A 17,485-nucleotide genomic window follows, 5' to 3' on the forward strand; every position below is an offset into this window, starting at 1 on the left:
ATGCCAATAAATATGACAAATCAGATAAAAGGGACAAATTTCCTGAAAGACACAAACCATCAAAGTACACCCACGAAAAATTAGATACCTTGAATGAAACAGCCCTGTATCTACTTAAAAAATTATAGGCAGTTAAAAACCTTCCCACAAAGATAACTCATCAAGGTCAGTTTGCTTCACTGGGAAACACTACCAAATATTTAAAAAAGGAAATACCAATTCTTCACAAACTCTTCCAGAAAATTGCAAAGGAGGAAATATTTCTATGAGGTTAATATTACTGTGATACCAAAACCAGATGAAGCCATTACAAGGAAAGAAAACTACATAGCAATGTCTCTCACGTACTATATATGAAAGCTTTAAACAAAATTTTAGCAAATTGAATCCAACAATATATAAAAATACAAGAAATCATCAACAAAATGAAAAGGCAACCTACTGAATGGGAGAAAATGTTTGCAAATCATCTAATAAGGGGTTAATATAAAAACTATATAAAGAACACATATATCTGAATAGCAAAATATAAAATAAAATTAAATAAATAAATAAAAAATAGGCAAAGGATCTGAATAGACATTTTTCCAAAGAAGGTATATACATGGCCAACAGAAACATGAAAAGATGCTCAACATCACTAATCATAAGGGTAATGCAAATCAAAACCACAATGAGATATCACCTTACACCCATTAGAATGGCTATCATCAAAAAGACAAGGAATAAGTGCTGGAGAGGATACGGGGAAAAGGGAACCCTGTGCCTTGCTGGTGGAAATGTAAACTGGTGCAGCCACTGTGAAAAACAGTATGGAGGTTCCTCAAAAAAGTAAAACTGGAATTAACATATGATCCAGCAATTCCACTTCTGGGTATTTACCCAAAGAAAATAAAAACACTGACTTGAAAAGATATGTGTACCCCCATGTTCACTGCAGCATTATTTATGATAGCCAACCTATGGAAACAACCTAAGTGTCCCTCAAATGGATGAAGAAAATGGATCAATGGATAAAGAAAACAGACAGACAGACACACAATGGTGGAAGAGTATTCAGCCATAAAAAAGAATGAAATATTTCCATTTGTGACAACATGGATAGACCTTGTGGGCATTATGCTAAGTGAAATAAGTCAGACAAAGACAAATACCGTACGATCTCACTTATAAGCAGAATCTAAAAACAGCAACAATAAAAAAACCCACCAAGCTCATAGACATACAGAGAATGGATTGGGAGATGCCAGAAGCCAACATTGGGGGGTAAGGTGAAATGGGTGAAGGGAGTCAAAAAGTACAAACGTCCAGCTATAAATAACTAAGTCAGCGGGATGTAACATACAGCATGGTGATTATAGTTAATATTGCACTGCATATCTGAAAGTTGCTGAAATCTTAAAAGTCCTCAGCACAAGAAAAAAATATTTCTTGTAACTATGTATGATGATGGATGTTAGCTAGACTTATTGTGGTGATCACTTCACAATGTATACAAATATCGAATCATTAGGTTGTACACCTGAAACTAATATAATGTTATATATGTTAGTTATACCTCAATAAAAAGAACTGAAAAAATATATATATATACACACACACACACATATATATATAATATAAGCATTTGGGGTTTAGTTCCAGGAATACAAAGTTGGTTCATCATTTGAAAAATCAATCAATGTTAATTCACCGTATTAATAAACTAAAATGGGAAAAACATATGACCATGTTAAGAGATAAAGAAAAAACATCTGACAAAATCTAACATCCATTCCTGATAAAAACTCTCTGCAAACTCGGAACCGTAGGGAGATTTTGCAACCTGATAAAGAAGAGCCATAAAAAGAAATCCACAGCAAACATAATGCTTAATGGACAAAAACTAAATATTTTGTTCCTGAGATGAGGAATAAGGTGAGGACTTCTGATGTTACAACGTCTAGTCAACATTAAGACGTCCATATGGGAAAGGAAGAAGTAAAATTTTCTTTATTCACAGGCAACATAAGCATCTATGTGGAAAATCCAATATCTACAATAAAGCTATAAGAAGTAATAAGTTTAGCAAGTTGCAGGATAAAAGACTGATATACAAAAAGCAACTGCATTTCCTTATGTGAGCAATGAACAATCAGACATAAAATATATGAAATAAGGATAAATCTGACAAAATATGTGTAAGACCTGACACTGAAAAGTACAAAATATTCCTGATAATATTAAGATGTTAACATTGGGGAAAATTGGGTAGGAGGTATAATGGTATTCTAGGTACTATCTCTGCAACTTTCGTTAAATATAAAATTATTCCAAAATAAAAGGCTTACTAAAAAAAAAAAAAAATCCCTGAGAAATTAAAGATCTAAATAAATGAGAGGCATACTGCATTCATGTGTCAAGACTCAATATTGTTAAAATTCTTCCACAATTAATCTATAGATTCAATGCAATCTCCATCAAAATTCCAGCACATACTTTTGTAGAAACTGTCAAGCTGATTATAAAATTCATGTGGAAAAGTAAAGAACCTAGAATAGCCAAAATACATTTGAAAAGTGCGAAGAGAAAAGACAATTACTTCCTGGTTTCAAGACACAGTATAAGAAGCTATAGTTGTTAAAGAGACTGTGGCATTGGCATCAAAACAGGAAAGAAAACAGAAAGATGAGTAGGACAAAATAAAGTCTAGAAATAGACCCAAACATATATGGACAGCTAATTTTGACAAAGATGCAAAAGGTACGAGGTGAAGGGATAGTCTTTTCAACAAATGATGATGGAACAACTGGATATCCACATGCAAAAAAAATCAACTGTAATATATACTCCATACAACAGGAAGAATTAATAAAAGATGTATCATAGGTCTAAATATAAAACTTAAAATCTATAAAACTCCTAGAACAAAATGCAGCAGAAGATCTTGAGTCAGGCAAAGATTTCTTTCTTTCCTTTTTCTTTTTCGGCCACTCTGCACAGCATGCGGGATCTTAGTTCCCTGACCAGGGATCGAACCCGCGCCCCCTGCGGTGGGAGTGTGGAGTCTTAACCACTGGACTACCAGGGAAGTCCCAGGCAAAGATTTCTTAGATACTACATTAGAAGCACAAACCCAATACAGAAAAAAATTGATAAATTAGACTTCACCAAAACATACAACTTATACTCTTTGAAAAACATTGTTAGGAAAATGAAAGGAAAAGTCACTGGGGAAAACTACCTACATAGCATATATCTGATAAAGTAGTATCCAGTGTATATAAAGAACTTTTCAAAATTCAGTAATAAGAAAACAATACAATAAAGAACTGGGCAAAAGATTTGAACAGATACTTCATCAAAGAAGACATGCAGTTGGAAAATTAGCACATGAAAAGTTGTTCAACATCATTAATCATTAGGGAAATGCAAATTACAAGCACAATGAGATATTACAAACCTATCAGAATGGCTAATGTTAAAAAGATGGACAATACCACACACTGGTGAGGGCGTGGAGCAACTGGAACTCTCATATATTGCTAGTGGGATTGTAAAATGGTACAACCACTTTGGAAAATAGTTTTTCAATTTCTTAAAAATTTAAATATACATCTACCATATACCCAGCAATGCCACTCATATGTATTTACTCAAGAGAAATGAAAGCATATATCCATGCAAAGACTTGTACACAAATGTTCATAACTGCTTTATTAATAAAAGCCAAAAACTGGAAATCACCCAAATGTCCATTAATAAGTGAATGGATCAACAAATTGTAGTATATCTGTAAAAGGGAAGACTATTCAGAAAAAAAAAAAGAGCAACTGATACATGCAACAACATAGATGAATCTCAAATTATTATGCTAAATGCAAAAAGCCAGATGAAAAAGAGTGCATACTATATGATTCCATTTATACAAAAATTTAGAAAATGTAAACTACTCTATCATGATAAAAAGCAGATTAGTGGTTTACTAGGAATGGGGAAGAGGAAATTTGGGGGGCTGATGGTATGTTCACTATCTTGATTGTAGTGATGATTTCACAGATAAACATATGTCAAAATTTATCAGATTGTTCACTTTCAACATGCAGTTGATGGCACGCTAATGACACCTAAATAAAGCAGCTAATAATGTTAGTTTAAAAAAGAAACGCACATACTTGCTACAAGTGAGCCAACTTGAAAAGGAGAAAGTAATCAATTATGTGATTGACAGTGCCCTAAGACACAAATTAGCTGCTCAGTAGAAGCACAGTTATTCTTGCTACTTATACCCTATTCTTTCCAAAGGCCCTTGTATTAACAGAAGGAAGTACCACCCTCTCAGTACCACCCTCACAAAGAGGACAACAAACAAGGTGGGAGGGGCAGAAGGAGCACAACAATTATTTCTTAGGATGTCCCTCAATACAGGCCAGTAGCAAGAAACCACAGCAAGAGCAGGGACAAAAAACAAACGTACCAAAAAACCCCATAGGTGCCCATCCAGGTGGGCAGCTCTCATCATGCTTAAAACAAATAAATAAATTAATCTTCTTGGTTAAAACAAGTAAATAAATTTTAGGAAATTTAGGGGAATGTGTAGGTCTCAGACCTTTCACACAATCCTCCACAGCATATAGATAAATACTGAATAGGAAGTTCAAGATCATTCTCCCAGGCAGATGTCTGAGATGCACTCTTTTACAGTGTCACGTGCTGGTGGCTCACTGAGCTGGCCACCACCCTGCCTCACTGTGGCAAGGGCCAAGGGACTCTACTCACTTAGGTCAGCACCCACAGTGTCCTCAAGAGATGGTCAGATGGAGTGCATGGTGCGGGGTTTCACCTTCTCATTTCCCTGTGTCTCCAGGACTCCCATTACTAAAAATTTATGTCACCACATTTTTAGCTTTCATTTTAAGGTATCTGATTAAATAGTTTCTGAGTAGAGGCATAAATCAGCTCAAACCAAGTATTTAAGAACAAAAATGTGCAGCTGAAACAGATTTAAAAGGCAACTGCAAGCTTCTGATGGGACAGAATGGAAAAGAGACTGAGAAAGCAAGATTCAGAAAAATCAGGCACCTGTGGCCTTTCGTGTCAAATTCTGCCTCCATCACTACTAAGCTTGCAGGAGCCTGATGACTCAAATAACCTGTGACCAAGTAGAATAAAAAAGTAAAATGCCCTACCTTACAAGCTGAGGCAAGCAGTGTCTTTGAATTGCTACAAGCAACACAAAATATTTCGTAACCATGTCCGTATCTAAAATTTAAAAAGAGAAAATGGATGACCCCTGTAGATAGGTAATTAGTAAATGTACCTATTCTTGTGCTGCAAAGTTTTTAAATGAGAGAAGAAATCAATCTCTCCAGCTAACACACAGTTCTTTTAAGAAACACTGTACTTTTGTCTAGGCAAATATTTGGGGTAAGAGCAGAGACTGGAGAAAAATGCCAACTTCCTAGTAGTAATAAAACTTACTCAAACACCTAGATTAAAATACAAGTTTTCACCCCCAGCCAGCCAGTATCATAAATAACAAACCATAGAAAGGTCCTGATAGGGAAACACTGTAGGAAAAAAAAGGCCAAGAGAATAACAAAACTTAAAACTTTTCTAAAAAGGAAAAAAAATAGTGTTATGCCTCTCTACTTTAAAAATCAAGACCAATAAATCTAGTAAATATAATACATAGCAATATAAATATCTTTGTGAAGTCTGATTCTGACCCCTTATGAAGGCCATCAAGAGATGTTTACAGCAGGGGGGAAAATGTAGGTAAGAGGAAAGCAAAGGAGAAAATCAAATTGGTTGGGAAGGGGGGATCACAAGTTATGATCGAATCAGACTAAAGAGCTAAGTCCAATTTAACTTACAGTTTTTGAACTTCAGGCCACAAAGTATTTTGCAGAAGATGATCCTCAGTGGGAGGTTCTACAATAAATTTATAGCATTGCAATTAATTTTTCCACTTTCATGCAGATAAACAAGTGCATTCTGCAGCACTTATTTAGGTCAGTGGTGACAGACCCCATACTATGTGTACTGTACTAATGATTCTAGCGAACCATCTTTTTGCCTTTTCTTACCAGTAAGTATGGAGGGTTGAAAGGCCACCTGGTGATATTCGAAACCAGTACTCGTCAACAGCTCCTCTTCATCAGAAGGCTGAGAAGCTATATCTCCTAGTTTAAAACAAACATCAACAGCATGAATGCAGTCACTATCTTTATGTCTCCTGCACATGTCCCAATATTAAGGCCACTAGTTAGAAAATAGTGGTACCTGAAGGCAGTGTAATTCAACGCTGCATCCACGTGATGGCAAAGCCAAGGGTATTTCCACTACTCTGGTATTTTCCAAATGCGCTCCTTAGAGCACTGGTCAATTCCATAAAGATTCCTTCCTTTTCCTTTGACCTAATGTTTCCCAAACTTTTTAAACTGTGGAACACATTTTTCAAGCTATCCACATTAGCATCTGTGGTTGTGAGTGCTCCATGAAATACACTTTGTAAAAGCAGCACCTATTTCAGGGTCTGCATGTGTACACAGAGTAGCTACCATGAAATAGCTGATAGAAGAGAGATGCATGTATTGTGATTTTTAAAAATAATAAATCACCTGTAATGAACATTAGGTACATAATATACAAATGTGTAACTAGGTTTTAAGCACCACTATAAGTTCAGTAATTTTGCAGACGAAAGCCTTACCCTGAAAGACAGCTTTATTTGATAATCCCAAAGCAGGGACGGTAGCTCCTTCTGGAAGATCACCGTCTTGCTGGAATAAAAAGTATGATACAACTTTTAAATGCTAAAAGTTACTGTTACCTCAGGCACTGTAAAAAAATGTTATGCTCATAAATGCTGAGAAGCAGTGTAAAGACCATTTCACCATTTTGTGAGATATCTGCCCACACTTCCATTTCCTGAACCGAGAGATGAGATACTAAGCAATCACTCTCCAGCAGACAGGCTCCAGCTAATCCCCAGCCCCCACTCAATCCATAAAGTTGGGCATCCTCTCATCCATGAGCTCATCGAACCCTGACAGCTCAATGGGTTTCAGGGTGTGACAAGGAAAGCACTGTGCTGGCTTCTAGCAAAGAACGGGCTGAGAACGGAAGGCCTGGAGCTTTATTTCCAAGAGAGTCTCACAGGCACATCCCTGGTGATGCTCATACAAACACATGTTTCCCAGGAAGGCACAGTCATAGTATTTTCATTAAACATATTTAAAATTTTGAATATTTTAAAACCTTGTAACAGAGTGCCCTTTGAAGTGGCAATAATCTGCTTATACCCTGCAATATCAATTAAATTATTACATATGAAACAAATGTTAACCATCAAAATTGGCACATGTCCATAAGCTAAAAGCATTTCTTAGAATTTAAATTTTAATACAGGGGCTGGAACTGAACACAAACATGAGCAATGGGAATTTAAACCATCACCAAGAATAGCTACCTGAGACACAGGATGCTTTATTTTAGAAAACAGGAAAAATAAAACACCATGGAAAAGAGCAATAAGAGGCACTCCTATATATCCCAACATTTAGTATGGGAACAAACCCAAAAAGCAGCAAGAGACTTTGCAGTCTACAGGATTCCTGTATCTTAGGACACAGAATTGAATATACACCTGGGATTAGCCTCTTATGGAATCCTAAAACCACATTTCAATCCCTAGAATTGTCAGATCCTCAAACCAACTTGCCCTCCACCACCGTATGCTTAGCTCGGTACAATAACCAGTCGAGGCCTCCCTTTTGATCTTGTTCCACTGTCCATTAGCAGTAGAAACAGCATAACAGAATCTTTCATCTCCTTTACCTAATCAAGAGAGCCTGTGGCCTGAGGTGCCCATGATACACTCCAGGAAACATAGTTGGACATTTCTTTTAAAATGACTCTTACTTTCTTCTCCAGTCTTACCCAGACTGGTGCTAGTGTCCCTGCCTTCAAAGTCTCTGGGCTCAAAGGTATCCTGCTCCCATATAACTCTTCGCCCCCAAGTGCTTTTCATCACTTTCTTTGTTTAGGGACCTCCACTGGTACCAGAGTCTGAACTATGCCTGCCTCCCAAGGTCCTCCGCCATTTGACTTTCCCCCAGCCCCTCCATTTCCCTCTATGTACTCTTCATTCAAGCAGCTCTGGCCACCCCACTGCTCTCTGTCCTTCCATCTGCCTATCAAAAGTGTACTCATCCTTTTCAAGCTCAGAAGCAAATTCATGACCCAACTCTAAGTACTGCAACGGACTGTATGACGTGCACTTCTGTGTAACACAACTACCTTCCTATTTACTTTCCCTTCCTTCAAAACTGGTTACTTTATAATGTTTACAACCTATGTATTTTTGTAAGTGCTCAAATCTTTCATAGAAAGGGGGTATAAACAAACATTAATAAAAACTTACCCTTTCAAAACTCAAATGAAGCCCCATTTTCTCATTACTCTACTACAGCTACCACTTCCTCCTATGAAAATTACTTTAGCCACAAGATTTAGCAATTAACTGGTTTCATCTAATAATTACAGGTACATTAGTTCCATTGTTCACTACCCCTAATCTACATCTAGATGGTAATCTCCTTGAAAATATGACCCATCTATTATGCTTTATCGTAGTTACCAAGCACAGTGAAAACGCATAGTATTCGTGCCTTAATTTAACATTTTAATTCTTTACAGTCTCTTGGGCTTAACTGTTACAAAATTTCTTAAATTAATATTTAAATTACTGCCTGCCACAGTGCACACAAAAGTTTGTCAAGCCAATAATAAAATGATTTGACTTTCTTTCTACCCATATACTCCATTTACAGCCTTAAGTGAAACTTCCTAAAATTTCATATGAAGTGGCTAGATCTAGTTAAAACATTTAGAGGAATACTCACATTACAAAGCACGTGATTCAGTGATTGGCCCGTAATGGCACAAAAATTTTCCACAAAATTTCGAGGTGCAGAAAATACTCGAAGAACTTTTTCATCCGCTCCAGATACAAACTGAAACCTACTGATCATTGCCAAACACTTCAGGTCATATCCATGTATCTGAGGCCTTGCAATTTCATGCCAGGTCACCTGGGTATCAAAATAAGATAAACAAAAATGATCACGTGTTTCAAAAACTGAATTCTTTTCAACAAGCAAAATATCAGACACAAAATCATTCATTATGCCGTGGAAATGTGACCATGGGGCAGATTCATCCATGTTGTTCTGTTTATCAACAGATCAATACTTTTTATTGCTGAGTAGTATTCCCTTGTATGGCTATACCACAACTTGTTGATCTATTCACCTACTTATAGACATTTGGGTTGTTTTCCAGTTTTTGTCTTACTGGAAAAACAGTCACAAATTTTCGTGTATAAGTCTTTGCATGAATGCATTTCTCTTGGGTAAATACTACCTATGGGTATAATAACTGGATGATGTGGATGTATATTTAAATTTTTAAGAAACTGCCAAATGATTTCCCAAAGTGGCTGTACATTTTACAATTCCACCAGCAGTGTATGAGAGATCCACCTGCCCATACCCTCCCTCATCAACACTTGTGCAGTCAGCCTTTCAACTGTAATCATTCTAATAGGGGTGTCACGGTATCTCATTGTAGCTTTAATTTGCATTTCCCTAATGACTAATGGTGTTGAGAATCTTTTCCTGTTCTTATTTTCCATCCATACATCTTCTTTGGATAAACATCTTTTGTCCCCTTTTTTAAAAAAATGTATTGTTTTCTTATTACTGAGTTCCAAAAAGTTCTTTATATACTCTAGATAAAAATCTTTATCAGGTATGTGTTTTGTAAATACTTTCTCCCAGTTTGTGACTTTTCATTTTCCTGACAATGTCTTTCAAAGAGTAGAATTTCACATTTTAGTTAACTCTGATTTATTGATTTTTTTAAAAAGGATCATGAATAAACAACTGAGTTATACTGATAACAAATTACCAAGAGCCACAGAAAACCACTCCAAAATTATCTGCCTTGTTTTTTTACTTGACTATAGCGTTGCTCCCAATGTCCTCAACTCTATCAATTTTAATCTACCACATGCTGCTGACGCAGAAATGTCAGTGGCCAATTTCATTAGCTTCATGGACTGACCCAGAGTCAGTTCCATGAATTTTTATCAGAAACTGAAGCTGACTATACTTTCTCTGAGTATATAGTTCAGTGGTTTATCAGTGGTAAAGTTTTATTGCAGTTTTTTAAAGCTCAGGGCCAAGCCTGACAAGTTTCCTGAACAAAAACTGGCCTCGACTACTATTATGTAACACTATATGATGTTAGAAATTAGCTTTTACTACAGACTTGACAGTGTTTCTTTCTTTTTTTGGCTGCGTCACGCTGTCTGTGGAATCCTAGCTCCTTGACCAGGGACCGAACCCGAGCCCTCGGCAGCGAAAGCACAGAGTCTCAGCCACTGGACTGTCAGGGAATTCCCTTGTTAGTGTTTCCTAATGAATTAAACCTGAAATTACAAGGTATTATGAGAACTTTTATGTGGAACTGAAGTAAACACATTTTGACAACTAACATTTTAATTGTTTGAATTATAAAGAATATGTGTATGCTTAAGTTTCCTTTAACTGAAATATAGTTGAAATAAAATGTAATGTTATGGGCTTCCCTGGTGGCGCAGTGGTTGAGAGTCTGCCTGCCAATGCAGGGGACACAGGTTCGAGCCCTGGTCTGGGAAGATCCCACATGCCGCAGAGCAGCTGGGCCCGTGAGCCACAGTTACTGAGCCTGCGCGTCTGGAGCCTGTGCTCCGCAACAAGTGAAGCCGCGGTGGTGAGAGGCCCGCGCACCGCGATGAAGAGTGGCCCCCGCTTGCCACAACTAGAGAACGCCCTCGCACAGAAACGAAGACCCAACACAGCCATAAATAAATAAATAAAATAAATTTAAAAAAAAAAAGTAATGTTATGTTAGTTTCAGGTGTATAACATAGTGACTCGACATTTAAATACATTACAAAATTGTCACCATGGTAAGTCTAGTAACCACCTGTCCCCATACAAAGTTATTACAGCATTATTGACCATATTCCTTATGCTGTATATCACACTCCTGTGACTTATTTATAACTGGAAGTTTGTGCCTCTTAATCCCTTCCCCTATTTCACCCGGCTTCAAACCTCTGGCAAACACCCGTTTTTTTCTTTGTATCTATAAGTCTGTTTTCACTTTGTTCGTTTGTTTTGTTTTTTAAATTCCACATATGAGATCATAAGGTATTTGTCTTTCTCTGTCTGACTTACTTCACTCAGCACAATATCCTCTAGATCCATGTTGTGATAAATGGCAAGACTTCATTTTTTTTCCTTTTTTAAAAATTTTTTATTTTTTAACTTTATTGAAGTATAGTTGATCTACAATGTTGTGTTAATTTCTGCTGTACAGCAAAGTGACTCAGTTGTGCATATATTTCAGACTTCATTTTTTTAACAGCTGAGTAATATTCCATTGCCTATATACCACATCTTCTTTATCTACTCATCAATGGACACTTAGCTGCTTCCGTATCTTGGCTATTATAAATAATGCTTCAATAAACAGAGGTGAATACATCTTTTTAAATTAGTGTTTTTATTTTCTTCAAGTAAATACCCAGAAGTGAGACTGCTAGATCATGGGGTGGTTCTATTTTTAATATTCTGAGGAACCTCAATACCACTTTCCATAGTGGCTGCACCAAACTTACATTCCCACCAACAGTGCAGGAGGGCTCCTCTCCTCCACCTCCTGGCCAACATTCATTATTTGTTATCTATTTGATGATGGCCATTCTGAAAGGTGTGAGGTGGTAACTCACTGTGGTTTTGATTTGCATTTCCCTGATGATTAGTGATGCTGAGCATCTTTTCATGGGTCTGTTGGCCATCTGTATGTCTTCTTTGGAATGCTTCAGTTTTTAAGAAAATACGAAACTGTTTTCCAGAGTGGCTATACCATTTTGCATTCCCATTAGCAATGTAAGAAAGATCCGGTCACTCGGCATCCTTACAACTACTTGCTATTGTATTCTATACCTTAGCCATTCTAGAGGGTGTGTAGTGGCATCTCATCATGGTTTTAATCTGCATTTCCCTAATGGCTAATGATGCTGCCCCACTTTTCATGTGCTCATGGATGCTTTGTAAAGTGATCAGTCAAGTAGGAAGACATTTTACCTGTGATTGGTCTTTTCTCTTCCATGGAGCAAAAAGTCGAGTTGTCTGGTCAGTACCAACAGTGATGATAAATTCTCCTTCTGGATCCCATGTTAGGTCTTGGACACCATCAAAGTGTCCGGAAATAACAATCTCTGGAGTCCACTCTCTCTGCAATGAAAGTACTCATGACACATCAAAATAATCAAAGACCATCACTCAAAATTAAACCTGATAATGCCTTCATCCCTCAGGTCTGATATGGGAAAGACCTTAGCTCCCAAGCAAGGTGAAGAGCTAAGTAAACAAGATGGGAACTTAATAGGATCTGTTTTCCAGTCAAGTATCAATATATTAGAACTTAAACATTCAAACATGCGTTGTGTCCTCTAAAGCAGTAACCTTGGGAAAGTCCCCTCCATTCATCATTTATGACTGCCTCCTAGAACACTGCCTAACCTTTTTGTGCCTTAATTAACCCTTCTGTAAAAGAGCTACCTACATCATACGTTTGTTACAAGAATTAGATGAATCTATATTTGTACAAGGCTGGCCCATTCTAGATACTATGTGAGTATTTACCTGTCAAACTAAATAGTAGAGCACTGTGTAATGTGAGTCTGTAGATTCTGTGTGCCTGACCAACTGTCTTTATTAAGTGAAAAGAGCTGCAGGTGTAGAGGACAGAGGTTAAATCAAACACAGTTAGTCCACCTCCTGAGGGAACCTGCATCAGCAACCACATAAACAAAGAGTGAAATGAAATGCAGAAAACGTCATATGCCTGGTCCACAGAGCACCTTTTTCAACAACTCAAGTGGTGGTAAAACTTGAACTTTAGAGGAAAGTTAAATTTGTATAAATAGCTAAAAGGTCATTCAAAGCCAAGTGTGATGAATATGGTCAGCTAAGCTATATTATTTTCTGGTCAAAAACATAAATAGGCTGGAACAAAGAAATGCTGTTAATTTCTTCTGTGACATAAAAATTGATTCTAAAGTTAGCACTAATGGGAGGTTCCAAAAAGTTCTGAACAAAGTGCAGCACTTTTGACTATGGGTACAGTCCTCAAGGGCAGTGTTTGTTTTTAGAAATCACCCCTGATTGTCATAAATTTCCACTCTGGTGTGGGATGCTGACAATGGAGGAGGCTGTGCATGTGTGGGGGGCAGGGGAAAATGGGAACTCTGTATTTTCTGCTCGATTTTTCTGTAAACCTAAAAGTTCTCTAAAAAATAAAGTCTAGGGACTTCCCTGGCGGTCCAGTGGTTAAGACTTCACCTTCCAATGCAGGGAGTGCAGGTTTGATCCCCGGTCGGGGAGCTAAGATCCCACATGCCTCTCAGCCAAAAAACCAAACCATAAAACAGAAGCAGTATTGTAACAAATTCAATAAATGACTTTAAAATCGGTCCACATCAAAAAAAAAAAAATCTTTAAAATAAACAAATAAAAGTCTATAAAAAAAATCACCCTAAATACTTGGTAAATAGCTATTATAAATATGAAGTCAAGTTATAAGCAAAAGTACAGTGAAATTCTGTCCTCTGGTTTGAGTTTCTCCCTACTCAACTGATGCTTTTTTCTATGAAGGCCCTCTGAAGACCAGCTGAAATACGGCTCAAAGGAGCTCTGAACAAAATTAAGGGACTTCCCTGGTGGTGCAGTGGTTGAGAATCCGCCTGCCAATGCAGGGGACATGGGTTCGAACCCTGGTCCAGGAAGATCCCACATGCCACGGAGCAACTAAGCCCGTGCACCACAACTACTGAGCCTGCGCTCTAGAGCCCGTGAGCCACAGCTACTAAGCCCGCGTGCCACAACTACTGAAGCCTGCACTCTAGGGCCCATGTTCTGCAACAAGAGAAGCCACCGCAGTGAGAAGGCCTGCACACTGCAATGAAGAGTAGCCCCCACTCGCCACAACTAGAGAAAGCCCGCACGCAGCAACGAAGACCCAACACAGCCAAAAATAAAGTAAAAAAAAAGAAAAGAACAAAATTACATTTATCCTAAAAAATATCTTATTTACAAGTGTCATAGCTAATGGTTCCCTGGTTCATTTAACAGTAAAAACAATCTTAAAGATCAACTCCAAATCGAAGATACAAGGGAAAAGTAAATCACTCCATATACTGAGAATTCAAATCCTCCTACCTGACACAACTATTACAAAGCCCACAAACTAAAGGTCATGCAAATCCATGAATTTGTACTTAAGTACCACACACTAACCGATTGCACCACTGGGGCTCCATGAATTTTTACTTTGTAAGGGAAGCCATTAGATGCACATTCAAAATCTGCTAACTCACATTTTGCTCTATGTTCTGACTTCTTTGATTTATTTATTTAAAATATATAGTATCCAGTATGTACCAGGCCCTACTTCTCATACTACACCAATATTAATTCATTTTAGTATCATAAAAATCCTCTGAGTAGGTGCTATTACTGTCCACATTTTACTGATGAGGAACCTGAGACAAAAGTTCAGTAATGACCTCAGAAACACAGCTAGTAAGCGCTGGGGCCAAGATCCGTGTGCTCCTGGCCACTTTTCCTGCTATCTCATTTCCCCAAACCCAAAAAAGCAGATCAGAAGCAAATTAGAAAGAAAAGATTGGAATAATGCTGAGAGGCAGCTACACGATTAGAGGAAGATCACCCCTCTCTGAGAAGAGACTAAAAACTATAAGAAAGATCTAGAAGAGCCCAATATTTGGAGGACCATTTAGATTTACACATATCAAGAGTCCCTGAGAGAATTAATATATTCTGACATAAAATAACAGGTGCTTCTAATGCCCTTGTATCAGTCATTCATTCAATAATTATCAGTGGAGTACCTAGCTATCCAACAGGAAAATATCAAATTATGTTATTTTTAAGAAGACAAAGAGGGACTTCCCGGGTGGTGCAGTGGTTAAGAATCTACCTGCCAATGCAGGGGACAAGGGTTCGAGCCCTGGTCCAGGAAGATCCCACATGCCGCGGAGCAACTAAGCACGTGTGCCACAACTACTGAGCCTGCACTCTAGAGCCCGTGAGCCACAACTACTGAGCCCGCGTGCCACAACTACTGAAGCCAGTGCGCCTAGAGCCCGTGCTCCACAACAAGAGAAGCCGCCGCAATGAGAAGCCCGTGCACCGCAATGAAGAGTAGCCCCCGCTCGCCACAACTAGAGAAAGCCCACGTGCAGCAATGAAGACCCAACGCAGCCGAAAAGAAATAAATTAATTAAAAAAGAAAAAAGAAAATTAATTTAAAAAAAAGACAAAGAAATTATACATTTTAGGAAAAACTCCTACCACAAAATGTATATAGCTTTAAGGGAGAGCTTAAAATTTATACAGCTTAAACTTCCCTTATGTAAGTTTACCTACATGCAAATTTCAATATCTCAACAATGCTAGACAACTGAATTTTATTCTTAGAAAAGCATGAGTGTCTTACCTATTATAACTACAGAATAAATCTACATAAAGAAGTGATGTCATCTTAACTTAAACGCCTCTACTATGTTTCTGTAGAGTGTTGTACATAAAACAACAGTTTTCCTAGGTTTCATGTAGAATTCACTCTATCTAATCAGAAGTGATTTAAAAGCACTTTTCTTACCGGGTTAGTGGCATTCTGTTTCCAAAGGTGCAGTGCCCCGTGGAAAGCATGAGCAATGATCATGGAGCCATCTTCATTGAACTGGCAATCATAAAATCCCAGGGTATTGCCACCTACTTCTCCTACTCGAACCTATTCAGCAATAGATGGAAAACAATTCATAACCAATTTCTCAAAACAGAAATCACTCATTCCAGAGATTATGTTCTCACTTATTTAACGTACACAAAGGCAAATATTTGCAGCTCCAGGAATACAGACTTGGGATTTACTGTCTAATAAACCCAGTTTTCTGTTCCTTAAGTATTCACATTTTACCTGTTCTAGCCAAACTCCTGACTCTTCATCTGGAGCCCAAAGAATCATGGTTTTATCCATTGAGGCAGACAACAATCTCATTGGCTGTTGCAGAACACCATCTAAAGAAGAAAAACAAAACAACTAATGCCTTTAGGTGATCAACAGGTATCCTGTTTGTAGATTACCAGAAAAACACAACATGGGTACTATAAGAACATTCACTGTTGCATTGCAATAGCAAAACATTGGAAACAACACAAAAGTCTATCAGCAGAAGACCAGATAAACAACTTGTGGTAATATTTAGACAATGAAATATTATATTGCAATAAAAATAAGTAAATTAGAGTTACATTAATCCAAACCATGTTAAGCTAAAAAGGCAGGTCATAAGAGGACAAATGCATATTGAGATCAAGTTTTAATAGCTGTAAAACAATACTGTTTATGGTTACATAAATGTGCAGTAAAAGTATAAAAATATGCATGGGAATAATATACACTGAATTCAGCCTCAAGGGAAGGATGAAGGGGAAAAGCTTCAGGAAGAACTATACAGGGATCCCCAGTATCTATAGTATCTAATTTATCTTTTTTTAACTGCAGCAAATATGGCATAATATAATAAAAGCTGGATGGTGTTACCTGAGCATTAATTATTGCTATGCTCTACTCTTGTCTTGGGGAAGGGGCGAGGGAAGAACACGAGGCTGCTGCCGTGCGCACCTCTACACCCCAGCATCAGCCGTCACTCCATAAACAGAAGTTAAGGGCAAATGAAAGAGTGGGAAGTCTTTACTTTTTCATAAATGATGTATCTTGGTATTACCAACTTTGTATTTCCAAGGGTAAAGGTTCCAGTGAAGTTGGCTTGAAAGTCAACTTCTCTTAAATCCCATAAGGACTAGGTAAAAACTTTAAAGAAAAAAAGTTAAAAGGCATATGGCAGTTTTGGCATCATGGCAGGAATCATACTTTTCCTCTCTTAGAGATACAATTTTCAATGGAATTGAGTATCTAGCAGAACAGGGCTGCAGTATTACACTTTCCCAACTTGAAACTGTCTTATAGTTGAGATTTCTAATTACACTCAAAAAATATCCTCTACTTCATTTGTTCAGCTTAAAATTCTGTAAGTGAGATTGTACTGAAATGACAGCTTTGTGTATGTTTTTCTTCCTACCTTTGTAAAATGAAGGCTGCCAATGAACTGCATTTACCCAGTTTTCGTGACCAGCCAGCACAGTCTCCAGAGTAACCGCAAATGCTATTTTAATACCTGCAACAACAAAAAAAGGATTCTCTCCACAAAGCTCTTCTAAAAAGAACATTTTCAAAACCAGCTCGGTTGTACAATTATGTCCAAAAAAAAAAAACTGAACAGAACATGATTTATTTTCAA

The 17,485-nt window shown here is 37.5% G+C and overlaps 1 protein-coding gene across 3 annotated transcripts in view; it reads right to left on the reverse strand.

The window, feature by feature from the left end:
• Positions 1-17,485, reverse strand: part of ELP2 (elongator acetyltransferase complex subunit 2) — a gene marked incomplete at its 5' end in the record, with an annotated part of 44,479 nt that overhangs the window by 11,725 nt on the left and 15,269 nt on the right. For all 3 annotated transcript variants that reach the window (XR_014251504.1, XM_082416082.1, XM_082416081.1), the window contains 9 exons: positions 5,169-5,241; positions 5,856-5,913; positions 6,069-6,164; positions 6,695-6,764; positions 8,889-9,077; positions 12,183-12,332; positions 15,784-15,915; positions 16,102-16,202; positions 17,267-17,362. Coding sequence is in view for 2 of the 3 variants with exons in the window: in XM_082416082.1 (XP_082272208.1) it covers positions 5,169-5,241; positions 5,856-5,913; positions 6,069-6,164; positions 6,695-6,764; positions 8,889-9,077; positions 12,183-12,332; positions 15,784-15,915; positions 16,102-16,202; positions 17,267-17,362 (965 nt within the window). The remainder of the gene's footprint in view (positions 1-5,168; positions 5,242-5,855; positions 5,914-6,068; positions 6,165-6,694; positions 6,765-8,888; positions 9,078-12,182; positions 12,333-15,783; positions 15,916-16,101; positions 16,203-17,266; positions 17,363-17,485) is intronic.

This window comes from Balaenoptera physalus, assembly GCF_965194825.1.
Source record: "Balaenoptera physalus genome assembly, chromosome: 12".
NCBI lineage: Eukaryota > Metazoa > Chordata > Mammalia > Artiodactyla > Balaenopteridae > Balaenoptera > Balaenoptera physalus.